Source organism: Schistocerca nitens, chromosome 1, assembly GCF_023898315.1.
Source record: "Schistocerca nitens isolate TAMUIC-IGC-003100 chromosome 1, iqSchNite1.1, whole genome shotgun sequence".
NCBI classification, from domain to species: domain Eukaryota; kingdom Metazoa; phylum Arthropoda; class Insecta; order Orthoptera; family Acrididae; genus Schistocerca; species Schistocerca nitens.
Window position 1 is genome coordinate 619,555,441 of NC_064614.1, and position 26,143 is coordinate 619,581,583.

General features: G+C 42.6%; 1 protein-coding gene across 3 annotated transcripts in view; it reads left to right on the plus strand.

Annotated features, from left to right (window-relative positions):
* The window catches only part of LOC126257301 (mesoderm posterior protein 1), a 93,865-nt gene that overhangs the window by 44,860 nt on the left and 22,862 nt on the right, over nt 1-26,143 (plus strand). Inside the window, exon 2 of one of the 3 annotated variants that reach the window (XM_049955552.1) lies at nt 15,683-15,924. In XM_049955552.1, the coding sequence (XP_049811509.1) occupies nt 15,702-15,924 (223 nt within the window). In that variant the 5' untranslated portion in view covers nt 15,683-15,701. The remainder of the gene's footprint in view (nt 1-15,682; nt 15,925-26,143) is intronic. The other 2 variants (XM_049955553.1, XM_049955554.1) reach the window with 2 other exon arrangements.

A 26,143-nucleotide genomic window follows, 5' to 3' on the forward strand; every position in this document is an offset into this window, starting at 1 on the left:
TGTGAGAGCCAGTGTTTGACGGCCGCTAGATATCAGCTTTTCTTTGTACAGACGGACTTGCTGTCTTTGCTCTCAGTAGAGTTTATAGTTAGAACAGTTAGGAACTGTACTGTTGCGAACCTATACGATTCTGGACTTCACCTCCGGTTGGAAGTCGTCGTTGAGTACGCAGCGTTCAGTAACTGAGAGCACTTCATCTGCCTATACTTACGTTGAGACGGTATCTGAACTCCGTCCTTATGATTGGGAGTTCGCGTTTCTCGTCTGTAGAACACAGAGAGGAGAAGACAGTATTAGAGCCTATTAGTCAGAGGACCGCCTTCTGCCGTCCTAGTGTTTGAAAGAGTTTATTTGTGTCTGGAGTTCTTCCATAGTAGCAGACGAGCACGACAACCATCACTTCGACGCACCGGACGCAGTACATACGGTGATATCGCAAATTACTTCGGCTTATTAGGGCTATAAAAGTTAAGCAGCTGTGATCACGTTAGTTTATCTCCACTAAGGTTCCACACCACCGTAGATCATTTTTTTAAAGTAGTGTCTTCTAGTGTTTGGTAAGAAGATGTCAGTCATTTGGCTTTATTGATATCAGACCGCGCAGTCATAATAAGCAGCAGAGTTGGGCAATTGATCAGTAATTTTACTTAGGAAATGTAAACTTTGTAATATAAAGGTTTTTTAAATCTATAATAAATATATAAGCAGGAACAACGTTTATCATTTAGTGGTTCAAATGGCTCGGAGCACTATGCGACTTAACTTCTGAGGTCATCAGTCGCCTAGAACGTAGAACTAATTAAACCTAACTAACCTAAGGACATCACACACATCCATGCCCGAGGCAGGATTCGAACCTGCGACCGTAACGGTCACGCGGTTCCAGACTGAAGCGCCTTTAACCGCACGGCCACACCGGCCGGCTATCATTTAGTGGGATTAGTTGCCTTCATCATTCATTTATGTTTAGATTGTAATTTGTAGAATTAAGAAATCCTAAGATCTGCTTCAGGGGGTAATCAGACAGGGCCAAATCATCATTTTAGCGTTTATTATTTTCCGTTGCGCACATTCATTTTACACCTGTCTGAAGTAGCATCTTGGAACCTAACATAATGCAGACAGATTGTGCCTTGTACAGATGTTCATCCGACGTCGGCGAACAAGTTGGAAATCCTAATTACGCCGCAGTGGTCTCTAGTGCAGCATTTCACGCACACAAAATTATTCTCCGAATTAAGAGCCTAGTCGTACGGAGTTGAAAATTATTTCAGTTAAAATCAATAAAATAAAAAAAAATAGCGAGCATATTCCAGAGAAACAGACCAAATTACATTTGTCATTGTGATACATTTATTTCGGTCTGAATCAATCAGTCTGATGTGTTACTCTGAGTTATACGTTGCGTTTTCTTATTAACACATCGAACACTAGTTTCTTTGATTCCACGAGCGTGTGCCGTTTTAAGTGCTGAATCTGTCCTTATTTGCGATTTAAAAAAAAGAGTGGTTTCGGAAGCCACATTACGCCGTGTTTCCAATTATATCATGCAGTAGCCAGCCACTTCCCATCTTCGGTTTGCAGTTACATGATTTGACTTCTCCAGCCCGAGTGTCGTTTTAGTATATCAGATTCAAGAAACCTAATACGCACTGCAACCATGTTTTGGATGTTGTAGTATCTCGAACTGGCTTGTTTATGTGTTACAGGATGAAAAATTTGTCTTTTATTGCGAAAGGTATTTTTGTTATATTGATGTTGTGATATGTTAGCGTTTGTGTGAATTAGCATTTTGGTGATTTAATTTTGCTGAGTTTTCTGTTTTCTTTCTATTACTATATGTTCTCACCCTTGCAATTAATAAAAAATCATGGACATTTTATAGGCTTTTCTAGTTCTATATCCTGTTTTATAATTCAATATTCAATGCTTTTTTTAAAGCAGAATACAGCGACCAGATTTTCCACTTTACACACCTGATTTGAGTTTTATATTTTGTCTGTAACAGTGTAGACGACATACGACATGTTACGTACAGTTACTGCTACATGGCTAGGAATTATTTTATAGGACAAACATACTTTGTCCAATTATATATATATATATATATATATATATATATATATATATATATATATATATATACGTTATTTAAGGAAACAGGAAGTCTTCAGCCACATGTGAAACGTCATCCACGACCTGCAACAAATGATGTTCAAGTAGGTGTTTTAGCTGCTGTCGCGGCTAATCTGCAGATCAATAGCAGACAAATTGCGCCAGAATCGGGAATCTCAAAAACGTCGGTGTTGAGAATGCTACATCAACATCGATTGCACCCGTACCATATTTCTATGCACCAGGAATTTCATGGCGACGACTTTGAACGTCGTGTACATTTCTGCCACTGGGCACAAGAGAAATTACGGGACGATGACAGATTTTTTGCACGCGTTCTATTTAGCGACGAAGCGTCATTCACCAACAGCGGTAACGTAAACCGGCATAATATGCACTATTGTTCAACGGAAAATCCACGATGGCTGCGACAAGTGGAACATCAGCGACCTGGCGGGTTAATGTATGGTGCGGCATTATGGAAGGAATTATAATTGGCCCCCATTTAATCGATGGCAATCTAAATGGTGGAATGTATGCTCATTTCCTACGTAATGTTCTACCGATGTTACTACAAGATGTTTCACTGCATGACAGAATGGCGATGTACTTCCATCATGATGGATGTCCGGCACATAGCTCGCGTGCGCTTGAAGCGGTATTAAATAGCATATTTAATGACAGGTGGCCCGCTCGTTCACCGGATCTGACGTCCCGGGATTTCTTTCTGTGGGGAAATTTGAAGGATATTTGCTATCGTGATCCACCGACAACGCCTGACAACATGCATCAGCACATTGTCAATGCATGTGCGAACACTACGGAAGGCGAACAGGCGAACTACTCGCTGTGGAGAGGAATGTCGTTACACGTATTGCCAAAAGCAATGAGGTTGACGGACATCATTTTGAGCATTTATTGCATTAACGTGGTATTTACAGGTAATCACGCTGTAACAGCATGTGTTCTCAGAAATGACAAGTGCATGAAGGTACATGTATCACACTGGAACAACCGAAATAAAATGTTCAAACGTACCTAGGTTCTGTATTTTAATTTAAAAAACCTAGCTGTTGCCAACTGTTCGTCTAATATTGTGAGCCATATGTTTGTGACTATTACAGCGCCATCTATCACAAAGCGAAAAAAGTGGTCCAAATAAAACATTCATATTTCTTTACGTACTACACGAATATGTAATAAAAATGGGGTTCCTGTTTTTAAAAAACTCAGTTGATATCAGTTTGACCTATTGCAGCGCCATCTAGCGGGCCAACCATAGGGCCACCTGGTTTTCCCCTTCAAGCTAGACAAGTTTCGTTCTTTCTAGTTTTTTCGTTTGACGCTTATTTCGTGAGATATTTGGCCTGGTCACGATCAATGGACCAATATATATACAGGGTGTTAGAAAAAGGTACGGCCAAACTTTCAGGAAACATTCCTCACGCACAAAGAAAGAAAATATGTTATGTGGACGTATGTCCGGAAACTCTTACTTTCCATGTTAGAGCTCATTTTATTACTTCTCTTCAAATCACATTAATCATGGAATGGAAACACACAGCAACATAACGTAACACCGTGACTTCAAACACTTTGTTACAGGAAATGTTCAAAATGTCCTCCGTTAGCGAGGATACATACATCCACCCTCCGTCCCATGGAATCCCTGATGCGCTGATGCAGCCCTGGAGAATGGCGTATTGTATCACAGCCGTCCACAATACGAGCACAGAGAGTCTCTACATTTGGTACCGGGGTTGCGTAGACAAGAGCTTTCAAATGCCCCCATAAATGAAAGTCAAGAGGGTTGAGGTCAGGAGAGCGTGGAGGCCATGGAATTGGTCCGCTTCTACCAATCCATCGGTCACCGAATCTGTTGTTGAGAAGCGTACGAACACTTCGACTGAAATGTGCAGGAGCTCCATCGTGCATGAACCACATGTTGTGTCGTACTTGTAAAGGCACATGTTCTAGCAGCACAGGTAGAGTATCCCGTATGAAATCATGATAACGTGCTCCATTGAGCGTAGGTGCAAGAAACTAAAATGAGCTATAACATGGAAATTACGTGTTTCCGGACACATGTCCACATAACATCTTTTCTTTATTTGTGTGTGAGGAATATTTCCTGAAAGTTTGGCCGTACCTTTTTGTAACACCCTGTATAATTTCATGGTTGTGTTTTGAAATTTGTTGAAGAACTTCGAAGAAACTACATGTCCTGGCGTAAAACTAATCATCTTTTCCATATTTTACTTCTTCTTATTTACTGCACTTGCTAACGCCAACTGAGCAGGCACTTCAGCTTATCCTGGACACCATTTTACAGTTTTTTTTATACCTAAACATGTTTCAGCAGTTCATGTGCCACAATCGGTGATATTTGTTTTTTATTTTTTCTTAAAATAAATTATTAAATGTTAATGTCTTGTGTGCTTTAAATGAATGATTGGATAAAATGTTCTTAAATGTACAAAGGAGCGATTATTAAGTGTCAAATACTTTACATTAATTTACATACAGTATACAGTTAAGACTGTCACTGAGTCGAGGTGTTATACATAGTTAAAGTATTCTTAGAAATTTGAAGCTAGGTTACTGAATTTGGACTGCTTCACATGACACTATTAATTGTGCATGCCGGTTGCTTCATATCTACCATGCTACTTGTCATTCACAAACAAAAATGTTTTCTATTTTTCCGTTATGTGTTCATTTGACTGAAAATCGATACACATCGCGTTACTTAGCACGTTACTTAGGGATTTCAAAGTGTTACTGCTCTTTGAAACCAGCTTGTCCACGTTTGTTTGTTTGTTTGTTTGTGTGTGTGTGTGTGTGTGTGTGTGTTTGTGTTTGTGTGTTTGTGTGTGTTTGTGTGATTGTGTGTGTGTGTGTGTGTGTGTGTGTGTGTGTGTGTGTGTGTGTGTTTGTGTGTGTGTGTTTGTTTGTGTGTGTGTGTGTTTGTTTGTGTGTGTGTGTGTTTGTTTGTGTGTGTGTGTGTGTGTGTGTGTGTTTGTGTATGTGTGTGTTTGTGTGTGTGTGTGTGTGTGTGTGTGTGTGTGAGAGAGAGAGAGAGAGAGAGAGAGAGAGGGAGAGAGAATGCATGTCTAAGTGAGGGGTAGAGAGAAACAGAAAGAGAGAGAGAGAGACAATGTACATATAGAGGGAGAGGCAGCTAGTGAGTGGCATGGAGGATGGGGTGGAGAATTTAATATAAAAGGTAACCATATCCTGTTCAGGGAGGGTTATTTATACAGTTAGTCTTTTGTGGCAAATAGCGTTTTATTGCGCCATGATATGCGTCCTTTAGAACTTACCTCTCTTATTTTACTTTTCTTTGGAAGGGGTAATTCCCTTCTTTCGATAATTTCGGATACAAGCTGTTGCTAGTTTTAAGAAGGCTAACCGATCACAAAGTAATCACACATTTCACAAAACGAGTGATTAATTTAACACACATAAACTTATCTGAACAAGAAGGGAACCTGTTAGAAAGGATAGAATCAGTAGTGCACCACTAAACAACGAAGAACTCCATAACACGAACTGAATACATCATAAGCAACAAGAAAGACTGAACACACCTCTATTCAGTCCAAACCGAACCACAGAAATAGTCGGTGAAGAAAGAAAAATATAATCACAGAGAACAAAACCATCATAAGAACAAAACACAAAGACAACCAAACAAAAAAAAAGCTAGAAAAGACCACACAAAAACTAAAGCAGGGTATACCATTATCACAAATTCTGACAAAGCCTACATAGTTGCAATCATGAAAGAGGAATACATTGACAAAACAATGAAACTCATCCAGAAGAACAATACGGAATTAACAAATGATCCTACAAACAGGTGTCAAAGAAACTTACAGAAAACTCTGAAAATCACAGAGATGATCTTCACAGACAGGCAGATAGAAAGAATAGCATGGAAAAATCCCGAGCTCCCCACTCTGAAATCATTACCTAAAATTCAAAAACAAAAAATTCACAGAAGACCTATGATCAACTTGACCAGTGCATTTACCTACCATTTAGCCAAGCAAACACACACGTTGCTACTGACAATATATAAATACGTTGAAAACAAAAGCTCAAAGAATAAAAGTGACGTAATACAAAAAATAAGAAACGGAAATACGCCAAACACAGCAACAATAAACTCATTTCATATAATTTCCATGTACACTCACATTCCAACAGATGAAACCATAATTAACGTAGAATGAAATCTACTGCTACAAGGAAATGCATTTGTGACAAACATGCAAGAAATATCAGATATTCTCAAGCTCATTGCAGTACAAAACAGTCAATAAGATGGAGTGTTTATGGAATCCACAGTCAGTAACCTCCTAGCTGACGTATTCATGAATCATACGGAAAATCAAATCTTTGACAAAACTGGAAAACCGAAGCAGTACAACATAATATATTAGTACAGATACACAGATGATACAATCTGTCTGTCAGTTGAAGTATATACTCTTACAAAAGAACTTCTTCATGATATAATCGCTATCCTTCCACAAACAGTTCATCGTTCAGCCACTGACCAAAGACTTAATTTGTTAGACCTCACCAGACACAAAAGGAAAAACATACGTGAATTCACAATATACTAGAAGCCCATAACTACTAGCAAAAGTATACAAAACCAGTCGAATCACTCTATAACATATATAGAAGCCACTTTTACATACTTTCTACACAGACTGAACAGAACACATATGAACAAACATGCCTACACAATATTATCAAATTACAGCAAAACAGACTACATAGAATGCTGGCTATAATGGATAGACAGTAGATAAAATAAACAATAAACACAGAAATACAAGCTTTATAATTAAGAAACACACACACACACACAGATAAAATTCAACACACAACAACAAATCAGCAGACTGTAAGCAACACGTGGTACATAATGATAAACATGTCGTATACGAGGTGTGCAACGTACTGAAGAGACAAGGACTTAGAATATTATACTGAACTAACAACACAATACAGAACAGATGTGGAAGACAAACCACCGAAACTGATACACTAATGGAATAAGCCAAGATGGTATCTACCATTTAATTTGTAGTTGCTGTCAGTCTGTATATGTGGGCCAGATATGTAGCGATTTTAGAACCAGATGTACAGAAAATCTCAGAGCATTAAAAAGTACTAGCTCCCACACAATATTTGCTGAGCATTGTACAGAGAACAAAGAGACTGTAAGAGTTCGTCAAACTAGCAAAAACGAAAAATTTGCAGTAGAAGAGAATTATCACATCCAAAAAGCAGTAGCCCAAGAGAAGAAAGTAATAAATGAACTTACATCACGGTGCAGTGAAAGACTATTTCCCACATTGGAAGAAGTATAAATAACTTCAATTCAAAAAAGCGTATGGCTACACTCTAAATTAAATTCTCAAACACGTCCACCATACCACTCACTCTACCAGCTTCTGAATCTCTCTCTCTCTCTCTCTCTCTCTCTCTCTCTCTCTCTCGCTCGCTATTCCTCTCTCCTTCTCACTCTCTCACGCACACTCACACACACATGCACAGAAGCTGAAAATCTTAAATGTTAACAACACTTTGAAATCGTGCACAACTCTCCAGGTAAATAGTAAACGGAATAAATAAACATTACATAGGTATAATAACACATGACAGGATCACACTGTAACCCCCAGCATGGATGATGTTGACCATGTGTGCTCACAGCGGGTCCTCCGTGAAGATAGCCATCGCAGATGCTAGACCCCTTATGGATGGACTGATGTTGTGAAGGCACCAAGTAAGCAGCGTCCAGACTCAGCACAGGCAGTGGCCTGCAGCTACTGACAACAGGGTTTGACGGCTGCAGCAAGCTAATTCCTCTCAGATGGCAGATGGTTATAGAACTCTGCTTGTGACTAGCGGCTGGCGATGCCTGCGTAACTGAGAACACGTGTCTGAATTTGGCAATTTTCAGGGTGATTCAGGGGGAATATCACATAATTTGTAAGGTGATTCCACATATGATAATAAAACGAAAACATCCTATGAACATGTGCCTGATTTTAGATCATTACAGAACTGGAGTAAGTACACACATCCCTGAATGATTATGAAGACAAGTGTGAATATTGCTTACCGAAATGCTGCGTATTCGTTATGGTGGGGCAGAATAATGGTGAGACAGATGACTGATCCATCATCCAACAGGTGTTCGAGAAGTCTCCCACCCATCTCAGTCCACTTGTCAACGCATTGGAGGGTATGTTGTGTTGCACATCGATCATCATCTCGGCAGTGCCTGTGATGCGAGCGACAAGTTCTTCATGTGTGTCCACCTTCGTAGCGTACACATCCTCTTTAAACAGCTCGACAAGCAGAAGCCTAGTCGAATTAGGTCAGGTGATCTGGCAGGCCAGTTAATGGGTCAGTCATGACTAATACTACACTGAGGAACTGTGTTATTTGTCTCGTAAAGTGAATCAGGGATCCATCATGTTGCAGGTAGGTATGATGTCATTGCTCTATTATCACATCTTCAAAAAGTGCAGGTAGATGTTCTATCAGGAAATGCGCATATGCCGTGGCTATTATGCGATTTTGCAGAAACACATGTCCTCTTAGGTGGTCATCAATCATACCACACCAGATGTTCAATGAGACCCTAACTTGGGATCTTGTTTGTCTAGTGGCGTGTGGGATCTCCACCGTCGATGTATGAGAACTGAATGTGTTCGTGATATCATTGCATATAAATGTAGCCTCACCTGTAAATGAAGTGTATTTAACAATGCCACTATGTACAGCCACAAAATTGTCATCTGCTTACCGAGTCACCTAGAGACATACGTTGCACACGCTGTACATGGAATGGGTGCAAGCCCTCGAACTGCAACATAAGTCACACTAGCATTTGTGGAATATCAAGCAGACATCTAATGTGCCATGTACTGGTGGTGGGACTCCATTGTACCGTTGTAATGACGTCTTCCACTTCCACAACTGACTGGATGGCCACACATTCTGATGTTATGTGTACACTGGGTGGTGTTCTAGATCCATGTAATGTTTGGAAAACCGTGGTACAGAGGATTCTCTCATCAGGAAAACTCTTTGGTACTCTGTCACAACCGCACAGGCACTGCCATTACAGTACACAAACAACATGTCTGCATACTCTGCATGGTTGAACATACAGTATATGGCATGATGGTATTCATGGACACAATGTACTTGCTCAGTTATACAACACTCATGCACAACACACACATGACTTCACGATTGCTCACCGAAGCAACCATCAATTGCACACTTGCAGCATTTTCCTCACTGCAATGCCACAGTGCTGCCATCTGTTGGAGAACCCCCACACCTGTTGTAGAATGAATCACTCATCTGTCCCATCATTGTTCTGACCACCACTGTGCCTACACAGCATTCCAGTAAGTAATATTCACACTTGTGTTCGTATTCATTCATGAATTTGTGTAGTCTCCAATTCATTCCAGTTCTGTAAAATCGGACACATGTTCACATGACTTTTTTGATTTATTTTGATATGTAGAAACAACTCGCAAATTATGTGACGTTAATCCTGAATTACCCTGTGTGGACTGTTCTAGGTGAGCTAGCGATTCTGAAATGGCAGCTGTCATGCCAACTAAGTTTCAAAAGGCCAGGGGTGCTGAGTCTAATTGTTGGCCAATCTTGGCATCATTTTCCCTAGCTTTACCATCATGTTAGTGCTTCCGTAAGTCTTGTTGGCGCTGTAACGTGCAGCAATATCTCCTTTTAGAGACTATGAGCTGAAATGTCAGCTCATCGAATAGTTGTCTTTGTGTACTGAATGCATGTCCTTGCGACAGGATGCCTTGTTACTTATGCATATTGTGGTGCCCTTCTCATAATGTCGTATCCCTGTTTCAGTCACTAAAACCATTCATTACACCAGCCAAATTGTAGCGTAACGCTCCTCTCCTCTTTCGGAAATCTAGTCCTCTCGATTTTCATCCATTTACATTTCTGGGAATATCAGGCAACACGTTTCACGATTTGACATAAATGTACAACATTCTATTATTTTGATTAGTATAGTTCAGCATGAACCACATTTGTCAGTGGCTGCTTATTAACTAATTACTATTTTCTAATATTTACCCAGTCTTCTGGCAATTGATGCACTGGGTGCTCAAGTGGTTGGGCTGTTTTCCACTCAAAGTAGACACATATTGTAAAAAGTAGAGTCAGAACCACGAAGTATCAGAAATTGAGACACTCGTTAGGAGGACTTTACTTCTTTTGTTCATCAAAAAAATGGTTCAAATGGCTCTGAACACTATGGGACTTAACATCTGAGGTCATCAGTCCGCTAGAACTTAGAACTACTTAAACCTAACTAACCCAAGGACATCACACACATCCATGCCGAAGGCAGGATTCGAACCTGCGACCGTAGCGGTCGCGCGGTTCCAGACTGAAGCGCCTAGAACCGCTCGGCCACACCGGCCGGCTGTTCATCAAAGTATTGCTGCACGTGCTGGAGTGCCTGCCACATGGTAATGCGCCCTATTTGCATTGACATCAGCCCACTCAGTGAATTGAGGTCAGTTTTCAATGTGTTGCTTAGGTAGGTTAGGTTCTGGGCAGGAAGTATGCCCAGCGTTTTATCTAGCCAGCACAACAGTGGCTTTGTCACATTCGTGGAAGTGTTCCCTGTGATAGTATCTGTGAGACAAAAAGCTGCTCCACACATGTCATAAGTTGTGTCATTAACCAATAACCCCCCACCTTGTAGCTCTAGTTGTGCCATTAATCAGTAATCTATCACTTTGTAGTTCTGGTCTCATCTTTTCTTGATCACCCTCAGTATTAGTGTGATAACCATTTTGGATCTAAATATGGAATAGATCTAATGCATGGAAGACCTTTGCAAGTAAGGGTGCAGTGCTTGTATATCCCGTGGGCATCCTCATACTCATGCTTTCCCTAAAACCTGTTGTACCTCACTTACCTCTGTCTGGACTGCTTGGGTCAGTCTTATCGTACCTCACAATGACGACGTTTGTCTGCCAACATTAAAACATAACTTCCCCTTCGTTTGGAGATCAACAGCTTCTCTTGTGTGCATCATCAGATTGTGCCTTGTGTCACAGAGTTTCTTAGTTATGCAGTCATCATTAGCCGTTTGTCACAAGGAGAGGTCTGTCTGTCATCAATAGTTGCAGGCTGTTGTCTGTGCTGACTGTGGAAGCTGCTAACTTGGCGCCTTCACACCCTTGGGACACCCACTGGCTGACTACCATCTGCTGACAGCGACTTTCGTGGAGGGGATCGTTTTCTGTGCGGGCCATCTAGTCGCCCAGCTGTCAGTCCCCAAGCAAGCAAACACTGTCGCTGTACATCGTTCCGTGTGGGGATAGGTTGCCGCTATCCGCCATCTGGCACATGCCGCACACGTCATCCGTGCTGAGTGTCACAGTTTGATGCTATCTGCTTCAACACACAATGAGCAATGGGGGCTGGCCAGCTACCTCGAGACACGCAGTGTCCACCTGCTGTGCACCACGCAACAGCGCTCCTGAGTAAGCGTCGGTGCCGCTGTACCGATAGCAGCGCCTAGCCAGCTGCAGCCATCACCTGAGGGAGAACGCAGCATGTTGTCTTTCTAGTAGACTAATGCTGGCGCAGGCAGACTGCTTTGCCAGCTCTGTCTCCACTGCTATAATTGTTATGGAGCGAAAGAGTAATTCAACCAGCAGTGTTTACATGGCGGTCTGCGACCACATCACTCCCGCCGTGTACTGGGAGGTGAACTGCCATACATCCTGGTCTACCACACCGAGCTTCACCTGCAATGGTAGAGGCTCCACACCCGAGAATCTGCACGGCATAAATAAGGAAGCAAAATCACAAAACCACAAAAACACTTCATACGATAAATAACGTGATATACAAGGTGGGTCACGTAAGACCTAACACATCCTTTATTTCGTGAACGGTTGCACATATCGAAACACGGTTTCTGGTAAATGTTAAAGCGTCGAGGACGACGTATGTTTTTGTTTGATTAATGTTTTTAGCACTGTTATCAACGGAGATATCGAAGCAAGTTCGTTTTCTTGAATGGAACCGTATGCTTTTTATAACTACATTCTATAGCTCCTGAGAAGATAATTAGTGATATAGTGTTTCCTATTGTTGATATTGAAACTTTTCGCAAAAAGTGCGAGAAATGTCTTAGAATGTGAGCTCACCGTGACCGGAAACGGCATTTGGGTGTAAACACTGCCAAGCAGGCGTATCGGACGAGCCTGTGTACTTGTATACCGTAAGGAAGGCCTGCACTTCGAGAATAAAGCTTTACTCCCCCTTGACCCAACTTACAACCAAGATGCGGGTTCATCTACGAATGTTGTATATGGAAATATAATCTAGCGTATCACAAAGTTCGTAGGAAAACTATTTCACATTTGTGTATCCTCACAGATTTACGTGAGCTGAAACAGAGAAATCAACTGCTCATTCTTCAAACATACGTTGCAAAAAGCAACCACTGTATTAAATATTTAAATGTTTGAAGGAAGATTTCACCTGCTTTTTCTTATACGTGGCTTTTGTGCTTCTTAGAGGTAAAATTCATGATGTCGGACAATTGTTTCTACCTACGCTGCTCTAAATTATATCATATGGAATACATTCGTCGAACTAAACATTTTATTGAAAATACTTTAGTGACCACCTGCAAACCGCAAAATAAATATTCTTCTTACCGAACCAACGTTTCATTCTGAACGCAAGCTCGTACAGCTACGTGCAATAACCGCCGTCGAGTTGTCACTGCAATGCAATTTCGTACATAGGTAAATTAAATAAACAGTTTTCTAATAATGATGAGGTTCAAATGGCTCTGCGCACTATGGGACTCAACTGCTGTGGTCATAAGTCCCCTAGAACTTAGAACTACTTAAACCTAACTAACCTAAGGACATCACACACATCCATGCCCGAGGCAAGATTAGAACCAGCGACCGTAGCGGTCGTGCGGTTCCAGACTGTAGCGCCTTTAACCGCTCGGCCACTCCGGCCGGCTGATGATGAGGTAACCACCCAAATTACACTACATAAATTTTGTCTTCCAAAAAATGACCTTATCCTTTATTTAAGCATGTGTTAAAAGTGTTGACCATGGACGGAAAGGCAAATTTGCAATCCCTGTTCGAAAGAACAATGAACAGATGTAATTGCCGTGGATTACTGGTAAAGCAAGCATTGGCACGTAGACGACACATATCGTCTGGCGTAGTTGGGGCTTTTCCATAGACTGCATCTTAGAATGCTCCCCAAAGAAAGAAATCAAGATAATTCAAATCGGGGGACCTTGCAGGCAATTTCACAGCAGAATTTCGTCGTATTCATCGTCCAGGATAGCTCCCATTCAGTATTTGCGTTGCAACACTGTACAAGTGAGCTGGAAACCGTCGTGTTGCAACGACATATACTGTCGAATATCCAGTGGTACCTCTTCTAGAAGAACAGGCATAATGTTCGTCTTAATGTGTGCTCACGAGTGTCCATTTAGAACGCCTGAAATGCAGCCCCTGAGTGTAACTTCCTACGATGCCGCACAATATGTTCACGCACCACGGCCGTTTATGTTGCACCTGACGAAGCCAATGTGGATTTTCGGGTGCCCAGTAGCGCATATTATACAAATTTAGATTAGTGTGGCTAGTAAATGTTGCTTCATCGGTAAAGAGCTAACGATGGTAAAATGTAGGGTCGTCTCCCATTACTGAAGGGCAAACCGACAAAATTCTGTATTACGTTCTAAATCACGGTCATCGACTACTTGATGTAGTGACAGGTGATAATGATGCAAATTCTATAGATGAAAGATGCGAATGACACAAATCTGCCTGGTTCCATATTCCTTGGCAATATGTCTCGTACCACTTTTCGGATTCATTAGCGTTAAAGCCAGAAAATCTTTTTCGTCTTCTCTGTCAGTTGCATTCTTCTTTCTTGTCCTCTTTTTTACGTCCAAGCATCTTGTCCTCACTAGCGTCTTAATAATTCATGCAACTGTTTGGCGCGACGGACATCGGCGATCCGATCCGAACAGATATCCCTATACCGCTGTACACTTTTTACAGCAGTGCTTTTACATTCAACATACAAAGCTAGTATATCCAACTTCTCCTCTTTATTATACATATCTGGACGCAACGAATGTTGAAGCAGAAACGAGTAGCCTGCCTTTTTTTAAGACCGGTTTCAACGTCAACATTAACAAACGCTGTATCACTGTAACTGTCTTCTCAAGATCTATCGAATGCAGTTATAAAAGGTATACGGTATCCGTTTATAAACACGTACTACTTCAACATCTCAGTTGATACCAGCGCTAAGAACATTAACCATACAAAAACATACGTGGCCCTTAACGCTCTAACATTTGCCGAAAACCGCGTTTAGATATGTGTAACTGTTCACGAAATAAAAGGTATGTTACGTTTTAGGTAACTAATCCTGTGCAGCGGTTATGAATCTAAGATCAATCAAAAACCAAAAAATGGAAACGGTTCTTTCTTTGCAAATGACAAGCTGTAGAATTTATGGTGGACTTCTAGTTACCAAAATACAAAATTAATAGTGCTATGTTTGGTATGACAACAAATGTATTATTACGTTATTTCCAAATTTAGTATCCTAGATTTTTACTTAAACCTGATAACTCTCCTTTGTACATATAAAAATACCTTTGTGCCTACAACTCGTATAATCCACGTGAGAGATTAACATGGAATAACTAGAAATAAAGAAACAAGACCCATAAGGATTAGTACATATAGTGCTGAAATATTTTTGGGTGATAACAAAGCTTTATACAACGGTTTCTATAAGGTGGCATTTCTCTGTAAAATACACACAACATCCATTAATTGCAGGTGTAGTCAGAACTGTTGAACATGTTCGTTGGGTTTCAATAAATCTATTACGAACGTCCGTTATTAAAGTTTAGACGAGAAAAATTGAACTTAAGTACCAAACACTGTAAGTACTCCTCTTGACCCGCCAGGTTAGCCAAGAGCGCTAATGCGCTGCTTGCTGGACTCGAGTAGGCGCGCCGGCCCCGGATCGAATCCTTCCGGCGGCTTAACGACGGAGGCCGGTGTGCCGGCCAACCTGGATGTGGTTTTTAGGCGGTTTACCACATCGCACTAGATAAATACTGGGCTGGTCCCCACGTCCAGCCTCAGTTGCATGGCTCGCAGACATCTGAACACATTCACACTATTCCATGGATTACATTAGACACAGACATTTGGGGTACACTAATTCCCTCCTGGGGGGTACGGTGTGGCGACCTTGCCAAATCCGATTAACCATGCCGACCCTACGTCATTACGGGAAAAATCACAAGCAAAAGAAAAAGAAAGAAACTGTAAATACTCCTGTTGTTAATGGTTGGGTGGTTGGTTTGGGGGAGGAGACCAAACAGCGTGGTCATCGGTCTGGTGCTAATACTTGCTCGTCTTACTCGTTCGTCTCTCGGCAGGAAGCTGCCTGACTGACGGATGTTTTGCTGCAGCAGTGCCGGCGAGCTCGCCATGTCCGCCGACTCGGACAGCGGCGGCTACGAGAGGTGCTCGGCGGACGGCGGCGGCCGCGTGCTGGCCATCCGCGCGCCGGCCGCGGTCCGCGCATGCGCGCTGTCGCCCCCCGGCGCGGACCCCGTGCGCATCTCGGCCGTCCCCAACGTCGCCTGGCGGCCGCAAGTCGCCTCGCAGATGGAGAGAGGTCAGTCAGTCAGCATACCGGCTGTGGGCTGCTGGCTGCGCTCCGGTCTTCCCTCACTCTGTTATTTTAGCGTAGCTGAATGTTCGAGGGTTATTCGGAAAGTAAGGAACGATCGCTCGCGAAATGGAAAATACAGTGATAATCTGATCATGCTTTGCACAGATATGTTGGGCACTGTGTCTCGTACGTCCGTCGATCGCATCATGTCGCTCTTTTCAGTTCTGAGCTCGCAGTGAGAACATAAAGATGGCTAGAAATTAGCGTCTCCCGCCAAGTAAACTACTGGCCATTAAAATTGCTACATCACGAAGATGACGTGCTACAGACGCGAAATTTAACCGACAGGAAGAAGATGCTGCGATATGCAAATGATTAGCTTTTCAGAGCATTCACACAAGGTTGACGCCGGTGGCGACACCTACAACGTGCTTACATGAGGAAAGTTTCCAACCGATTTCTTATAAACAAACAGAAGTTGACCGGAGTTGGCTGGTGAAACGTTGTTCTGATGCCTCATGTAGGGAGGAGAAATGCGTACCATCACGTTTCCGACTTTGATAAAGGTCGGATTGTAGCCTATCGCAATTGCGGTTTATCGTATCGCGACTTTGCTGCTCACGTTGGTCGAGATCCAATGACTGTTAGCGGAATATGGAATCGGTGGGTTCAGGAGGGTAATACGGAACGCCGTGCTGGATCCCAAAGGCCTCGTATCACTAGCAGTCGAGATGACAGGCATCTTATCCGCATACCTGTAGCGGATCGTGCAGCCACGTCTCGATCCCTGAGTCAACAGATGGGGATGTTTGCAAGACAACAACCATCTGCACGAACAGTTCGACGACGTTTGCAGCAGCATGGACTATCAGCTCGAAGACCGTGGCTGCTGTTACCCTTGACGCTGCATCACAGACAGGAGCGCCTGCGATGGTGTACTCAACGACGAACCTGGGTGCACGAATGGCAAAACGTCATTTTCTCGGATGAATCCAGGTTCTGTTTACAGCAGCATGATGGTCGCATCCGTGTTTGGCGACATCGCGGTGAACACACATTGGAAGCGTGTATTCGTCATGGCCATACTGGCGTATCACCCGGCGTGATGGTATCAGGTGCCATTGGTTCCACGTCTGGGTCACGTCTTGTTCGCATTGATCGCACTTTGAAAGGTGGACGTTACATTTCAGATGTGTTACGACCCGTGGCTCTACCCTTCATTCGATCCCTGCGAAACCCTACATTTCACCAGGATAATGCACGACCGCATGTTGCAGGTCCTCTATGGGCTTTTCTGGATACAGAAAATGTTCGACTGCTGCCCTGGCCAGCACATTCTCTAGATCTGTCATCAATTGAAAACGTCTGGTCAATGGTGGCCGAGCAACTGGCTCGTCACAATACGCCAGTCACCCCTTTTGATGAACTGTGGAATCGTGTTGGAGCTGCATGGGCAGCTGTACCTGTACACGCCATCCAAGCTCTGTTTGACTCAATGCCAGGCGTGTCAAGGCCGTTATTACAGCCAGAGGTGGTTGCCCTGGGTACTGATTTCTCAGGATCTATGCACCCAAATTGCGTGAAAATGTAGGCACATGTCAGTTCTAGTATAATATATTTGTCCAATGAATACCCGTTTATCATCTGCATTTCTTCTTGGTGTAGCAATTTTAATGGCCAGTAGTGTATGAGGGTCTGGCGAAAGATTTCGCCTGAAGCTATGCAATCCACATAACATAACTGTCATGCAGTTTGTTCTACACGATAATTCTCTCCCGCACTCTGCAGGGGCAATGAAGATGCTCCTGCAGCGTTTTCGATGGGAAGTGTTTGATCACCCACAATACAGCCAGTAATTGGCTACCCCTGAGATTCAGCTCAGCTCAGATGAACTGCTGGCTATGGAGACAATATTTTGACACAGGCAACGAGTTGCAGTCCACAGTAGAAAATCGTCGAAAAGTACTGGCGGCTGTCTTCTACAGGGTAGTCCATTGATCGTGACCGAGCCAAATATCCCACAAAATAAGCGTCAAACGAAAAAACTACAAAGAACGAAAGTTGTCTAGCTTGAAGGGGGAAACCAGATGGCGCTATGGTTGGCCCGTAAGTGGCGCGGCCATAGGTCAAACGGATATCATCTGCGTTTTTTAAAAATAGGAAACCCCTTCGTTATTACATATTAGTGTTGTACGTAAAGAAATATCAATGTTTTAGTTGGACCACCTTTTTCGGTTTGTAGATAGATGGCGCTCTAATAGTCACAACCGTATAAGTACGTGGTACATTACCTGTGTTAAAATGGACCGTTTACCAATTGCGGTAAAGGTCGATATCGTGTTGATGTATGGCTATTGTGATAAAAATGCCTAACGGGCGTGTGCTATGTATGCTGCTCGGTATCCTGGACATCATCCGAGTGTCCGGACCGTTCGCCGGATAGTTACGTTATTTAAGGAAACAGGAAGTTTTCAGCCACATGTGAAACGTCAACCACGACCTGCAACAAATAATGATGCCCAAGTAGGTGTTTTAGCTGCTGTAGCGGCTAATCCTCACATCAGTACCAGACAAATTGCCCCAGAATCAGGAATCTCAAAAACGTCGGTGTTGAGAATGCTACATCAACGTAGATTACACCCGTACCATATTTCTATCAACCAGGAATTGAATGGCTACGACTCTGAACGTCGTGTACAGTTCTGCAACTGGGCACAAGAGAAATTACGGGACGATGACAGATTTTTTGCACGCGTTCTATTTAGCGACGAAGCGTCATTCACCAACATCGGTGACGTAAACCGGCATAATATGCAATGTTGGACAAAGGAAAATCCACGATAGCTGCGACAAGTGGAACGTCAGCGACCTTGGCATGTTAATGTATGGTGCGGCATTATGGGAGGAAGGGTAATTGGCCCCCATTTTATCGATGGCAATCTAAATGGTGGAATTTATGCTGATTTTCTACGTAATGTTCTATCGATGATTTTATAAGATGTTTCACTGCATGACAGAATGGCGATCTACTTCCAACACTATGGATGTCCGGCACATAGCTCGCGTGCGCTTGAAGCGGTATTGAATAGCATATTTTATGACAGGTGGATTGGTCGTCGAAGCACCATACCATGGCCCGCTCGTTCACCGGATCTGACGTCCCCGGATTTCTTTCTGTGGGGAAAGTTGAAGCATACTTGCCATCGTGATCCACCGACAACGCCTGACAACATGTGTCAGCGCGTTGTCAATGCATGTGCAAACATTACGGAAGGCGAACTACTCGCTGTTGAGAGGAATGTCGTTAGACGTATTGCCAAATGCATTGAGGTTGACGTACATCATTCTGAGCATTTATTGCATTAATGTGGTACTTACAGGTAATGAAGCTGTAACAGCATGCGTTCTCAGAAATGATAAGTTCACAAAGGCACATGTATCACATTGGAACAACCAAAATAAAATGTTCAAACGTACCTACGGTCTGTATTTTAATTTAAAAACTCTACTTGTTACCAACTGTTCGTCTAAAATTGTGAGCCATATGTTTGTGACTATTACAGCGCCATCTATCACAAAGTGAAAAAGTTGTCCAACTAAAACAACCATATTTCTTTACGTACTACACGAATATGTAATAAAAAATGGGGGTTCCTATTTAAAAAAACGCAGTTGGTATCCGTTTGACTTATGGCAGCGCCATCTAGCGGGCCAACCATAGCGCCATCTGGTTTCCCCCTTCAAGCTAGACAAGTTTCTTTCTTTGTAGTTTTTTCGTTTGACGCTTATTTCGTGAGATATGTGGCCCGGTAACGACCAATGGACCACCCTGTATAACGAGGGAATTGAAAAGTTGGTACAACGCTACGACTGATGTCTAAGTCTGTGCGGCGACTGTGTTGAGAAGTATCTGGAAAGTGTAGCTAACCGTTGCAAATAAAACGGTTTTGATTTTCACTGTGGCTTCCATTTCGCGGCCTATCGTTCCTTGCTTTCTGAATAGCCATCATAGATACAATGATCAACCGAAGCATTATGACCACCGACCTAGTATGGATCTAAACCCGTCTAGGCGATAGCAGCGCTACCTGGCTAGTAATGACTGCCAGTCAGACACACGCAGGGTGCATATAGTACCAGTGAGCGTGCTGTCTGCGTGTAGAACGGGGAAGGCGCGCGACATATCTGAGTTTGGCGGAGGGCATATTGTGATGGCCTGGAGGATCGGCACGAATATTACGGAAACTGCACGATTTTTCGGGTGCTCGAGGAGTTCCATGGTGAGTATCTTCAACTCGTGACGAAACCAACCTGAAACCACGTACAGAAGTCGTGGGATTGGGCGGCCACCGCTCATTATAGATGTCGGACGTCGTAGGCTGGGCAGACTGTTAAAACCCCGACAGACGGCGAACTGTGGCGGAACTAACAGCAGACTTTAATGCCTGGCAAGGAACAGGTGTGTGTCGACACACAGTGCACCGAACACTCTTAACGACGGACCTCTGCAGCCGACGATCCATGCATGTGCCAATGTTAACACCAGGATATTAGCTACTACAACTGTAAAGGGCGTATGACCATCCGCACTGGACGTTGCCGCATTAGCAGAGCGTTTCATGATATGATGCATCCCGACATCTTCTTCATGACGCCGATGGGAGAGCGAGAATCCGTCGTCTTCCAGGGCAACAGCTCCTTGGTACCTGTACTGCAGGATGGAGACAAGCTGGCGGCGGCCCCATTATACTCTGGGGAACATTCAAGTGGCCATCTGTAGGTCCAGTGGAGCTCGTGAAAGGCACCATGATGGCCAAGGAATATCGTGCACTGGTCTCAGGCCACATACACCCTTTCATGGGGAACATGTTTTCCGACGGCAGTGGAATTTGTCATAAGATAACACTCCATGTCACAAAGCCAGGAGTTTGGTGGAGTGGTTCGTGGAACACAGTGGCGAATTCCAGTTGTTGTGCTGCCCCCCCCCCCCCCAAATTTGCCAGATCTCGAATCCAACGGAACACATCTGGGAGGTGACTGAACGTGTCGTCAGAGCTCATCGCTCCTCTCCCCTGAATTTACGGGAATCAGGTGACTTCCGTGCGCAGATATGGTGTCAGCTCCCTCCAGCGACCTACCAAAGCCTCACAGTCTCCACGCCACGACGTGTCGCTGCTTTCAACCGTTGCAAAGGTGGACATACCGGCTGTTAGGTAGGTGGTGATAATGTTCTGGATGATCAATGTATGAGTCAGCAGAGCAGTTATCGTAAGTGAGGGTAGATGTTATGAATAATGTTCGTGTTTTCGTTGGATGTAACTTACGGAAAGTGATTTAACACTCGTAGATGTTTAATATTATTTTACAAAATAAACTGATTCCAAGCAAACTGCACAGCCACAAACAGCGTTATTTACTATAATCTGATGTAGCAAATACATCAACCAGCTATGATCAAGGACTCATCCCTGTAGACATTCGTAAGACACTGAAGATACATTTGTTGCAATGTTACAGATATATCGACGCTGGCATCAAAAACGCGTCAAGAACCATGAAAAGACTTTCATGGAAACCATAAATTCTATTTCCCGTTTGCTGCACAATTTCCAAATGTTGTGGTCACCAGAATTGATGTCTCACCCATATGGAACCAGCGTGAGGAAACTACGAATGTAAATTGTGATCATAATGTATTTCTGGAAGTATACACATTTCGACACATATTTTTCGCATCACCAACTTAAATCTGGGGACAATCACAATCCAAACCGAGTGATTTTCTTGTCAGTGGGACCACGGCGAGTAACAGTTTGAATGTTTCCATTACGCATAAGATAAATATAGCTACTAATCAGTGCAGCAGCTGCTTACTATTTAGACTTCCAAAGTACCTTCAGTTTTCAACATTTTGTCTTCTGCCCAGCGATGAGCTGCAGGAGGTCTTACTGGAAATCCCTGTTAGTTGTTTTTAGATTGATAGACTGGCATACCTAATCCCTAGCTCATCAGCCTGGACACAGCAAACATCTATTCCTAGATAAATACTGTGGCAGCGCTTAACTACAACAAAGACGTTGGTTGGAACCTAGCTGTTTGTTGGTGGAATCTTTCCGTGGCAGCTAATCACTGAAGCAGTATAGCCCTTGGATTCCACCGCATTTTATTTACATTTGTGACGCCACGTGATCAGGTCACTGCCCTACCCATGACGTCACAAGCCACGCCCCCTTATTTATGATGTCATAATCAAACGTGACAAGCCACGCATCCATTCAATGACGTCACGTTAGTGGGAAATTTTAAAAAACTTGCAAGATGGCGCTGTCAGGCAAGTATTTTTTAATTTTTTAACATCCTTTGAAGACGGAACATTAATCACAGTGCTTAAAAACAGAAGGTGGTGCTTGTTGGAAATCATTTTTAAATCTTTTAAGATCCATGAAAAGTGGAACAGGCGATCACAGCGCTTAAAAATGCAACATGGCAGCGGAGGGAACTCCTTAAAAATCATTAGCATCGATTAAAAATCAAACAATCAATAACACTGCTGTATTTTTTTTACCTAAAATGAAAGAGACTATTAGTATGTAACCCACTATATTCAACAGTATCCAATTATACACCAGTATTTCCACATCAAATGTTATGTAAGCTTCACCTTACAGGGCAGCATGTTCAAAAAAGTACCTGATTGATCTTTTATTAAATCTTTATTACCACATACACATGCACATACACATGCACATACACATGCACATACACATGCACATACACATGCACATACACATACACATACACATACACACACATATACACACACACACATACACATACACATACACATACACACACACACACACACACATGAATTTTGCTATATGCTTATGTGTATTCTCTCTAACAGTATTTGCAACGTGAAAATTACGTAAGCACCTAAGTTTCTGCCTCGTCAGTAAATTAATCTCAGTATCATACCTTGTCTCTCTCTGTAATGGTAACTTGAATAACGCATCTAAATTATAATACTTTACAGAAGGGGATGGGAAGGAAAATTTAACTAAGCAAAATACTCTAAATACAGATTTTATTACAAACAATTACTAATAGTAGCTGTCGTAGTAGTATCATTAGTGAATATTAGACGGACATTTTTGTAACTCAGTGATGCATGCACAGAGGACACCAGCAACAGCAGTGGCAGTGTCAATGACTTACTGACTGACAGCAACTGTTTCGTTTCTACGGCTGTTTCTCCTGTTCATTGATCAAGTCAATACTTTTGCAATCTCCAGAGATGCCATATTCCACCAAACTGACAAGGCAGTACAAGTTGTGTCGTGCCCCAAGAAGCAAAACATTTAGTCGGCGGTTCAGGCTTGCCGATGTCTGCCAAAGAATCATGCATGTTATATTTCGCTGAGCTGAGAGTTAAATGTATTGGCGAGCCGCCCAATAAACTGAAATGCTTTATAGAAATAACAACCATAATTTTGTCAATCATCAGTTATGATAGCGTACATCCATAACGTAAGTACTGTGATAGTTGATTATGGTAAATAATGTAGCGTTATTAACTGCTTGTCGACTCGTCCGGGGCGGAAGCCTCTGCATGTATATCTCTTTCCCCTTAAGACAGACCGGGGATAAAATCTGAGCCCATTTCGATGGGAAGTTGATCCAAAAGCTTACACTTCAAATACTTTTCTACTAACTAGGGCAATACTTCACACTGACGTCCGTGACGGTTCCTAAATTCGCATTTACAGTCATCTTGCAAACGGCTCGTTTACAGACCCACGTTGCTGGAAATAGTTTTACTTTCGTATACTTTCATTCGTGTCAGTTTTCGCTATTAATTACGATACTCGCTGTGTATAGATAACATGTAATAACTTGATATGAAGAAGTCATACCTCAGCTGAGTGGGTCGTTTATGGGGAATATCTTTTGATTGCGCCTGCAAGTAACGAAAATTGAAAACACTTGCTTGATGTTCTGCAACTATTATCTAGTTCACAACTTCGGAAGCTCCTTGTGGATATTGGTGACAAAGCTGTTATCCTTAAGAAAGTAGTGACGGCAGGAGACTGCAAAGAAATGCAGAAAAACCTACAGTGGATCGACTATTAGTGCAGATACTGAGAGTCGACCGTGCACGTGAATAAATAAGTGTTGTACATAATTCGGTGGGAAGGTCTACACAGCATTACTTCATATACGGAGCTGTTATATTTCCATCTGTCTAAAAGTGCTGTAAGCAAAGCTATTAGCCCCTGTTTTCTAAGCAAGATAAGAATTTGCGTTTGGCATATGGGCTGAACATGGCATAGAACTTGAATAAATAAATTCAAGTGTAATTCGATTCTTTGCAACAATTGTCACAGCTCAAATGGCGTATTTTTTATGTTGCACAATAATAAAATAGTGTCACTGTTATTTTGTGGATATTATACCGTAATTTATCGTATTACTAAATTTCTGTATCATTATATTTTGTTGTGGCGACACTGAAAAATGGCTTCCTAATATGTGGCAGTGCATCCACTCTCGAAAATGAATTTGGAGTTATGACATGCAGCAAATTTGCGATTTATCACACTCTGAAATATTTTTCCGGGATGAAATCCTTCCGTTTTTATTTTCTGACGCGACGTTCTAAATCCTCGTTCATATGCAAAATGAAATATTACTTACACACAATCACTCTCCACGTCATATGTACTAATGGTACAGTTTCCAGTTGTAAGTAGTTTTAAATTAGTTATGTCGGTTCGAGTTCTGTATAATAAGAAGAAATCACTCGTATTGTCATATATAAATCTCACCTGTAGTTGCAAATTGCTTGAAATGTATATAAAGTCAACGGATTGACTGGCAGCACACTCCAAAAGTTATCTAGACAGCACTTGTTTTGCAAATATATAGCCAGGCAGTCACTTACGTTGGCCATATAATATTAACCATTTGCAACAATTTGTCCCGAGCGACCGCTACGGTCGCAGGTTCGAATCCTGCCTCGGGCATGGATGTGTGTCATGTCCTTAGGTTAGTTAGGTTTAATTAGTTCTAAGTTCTAGGCGACTGATGACCTTAGAAGTTAAGTCGCATAGTGCTCAGAGCCATTTGAACAATTTGTCTCGATATTTGTCACCACATATAGCTTCTCCTATTAGTTTGATAACAATAATTAGAGCTTGGTGGTACTTATGCATGGAAAGTATTTTTTCTCTTTTGACTCATTTAGATTCTCATCATTGCTGTTACCAATGAATAAATGTGAAAAATAAAGACGTGGAATTTTACAGTTGATCTCTTAGAACAAAAAGTAAACAAACAGCGTATACAAAGGTCATGCAACAATCCTAGTTGGATGTTGGCGGCATGCCCAGTACACTAATAGATATTGCTAGTGCGTGATAGCAGTGGATACTACTAATTGGCTACATCAGCACTGCATCATCACTACCTAGCCTTCAGTGAAAGTCGTAAGAATTTGTAAGAAACCCCCACGGTGCACTGCGTTAGCTACCGCTGTCCAGTAAGCACAGTGGCTGACTTGTAGATTATAGCAAATTATACACAAAAGCATTGCGAGATAGGTTAGCTGCGCTCTGTGAAACATGCACCACCCAGTGATAAAAGCCAGAGTGGGTAGAACAGTGTCAGCACACCAGGGCTAGAACCATGTTATGAGCTACGTGAATGGGTGCTGGGAAAAAGTGCAATATATGCACCACAGAGCAGGTATAAATAATTGTGAATTTTGGGACAGATCGATTCGCATTCCATCAGTACTAACACGACTCCAGGGATACCCAGACAACAAGAATGGGTATCACCAGCTGCAGCGACGTGTTAGAGACCAGGTTTTAGCAGCCACACCTCGCACTAAGCCCACCCTGTGCCGCAGTGCAGCAGACCTGCGTCTGCGCCAGCCGACACCGGCCTCCTACCAGGACACAGTGGGCCGTGTCCCGTACATGGCAGCTTCACTGTCATTGCAGAAGAAGCGAGCCACTGCTGAGGTGACTGCGCATGGGTGTTCAACTGCAGAAGCCAGATGCAGGATGAAGAAGTGCACCACTGACGTCAGCCAATTTGTTGCCCAGCGTAATTTCAGCATTGCAGGCTTCATATACTGTCCCTCTGGGCAGAGGCGAGCCATCTGCTGACCACTGCCAGTTCTTTGTGCCTGAGTGCTTCACATTCTCTGCAGAGA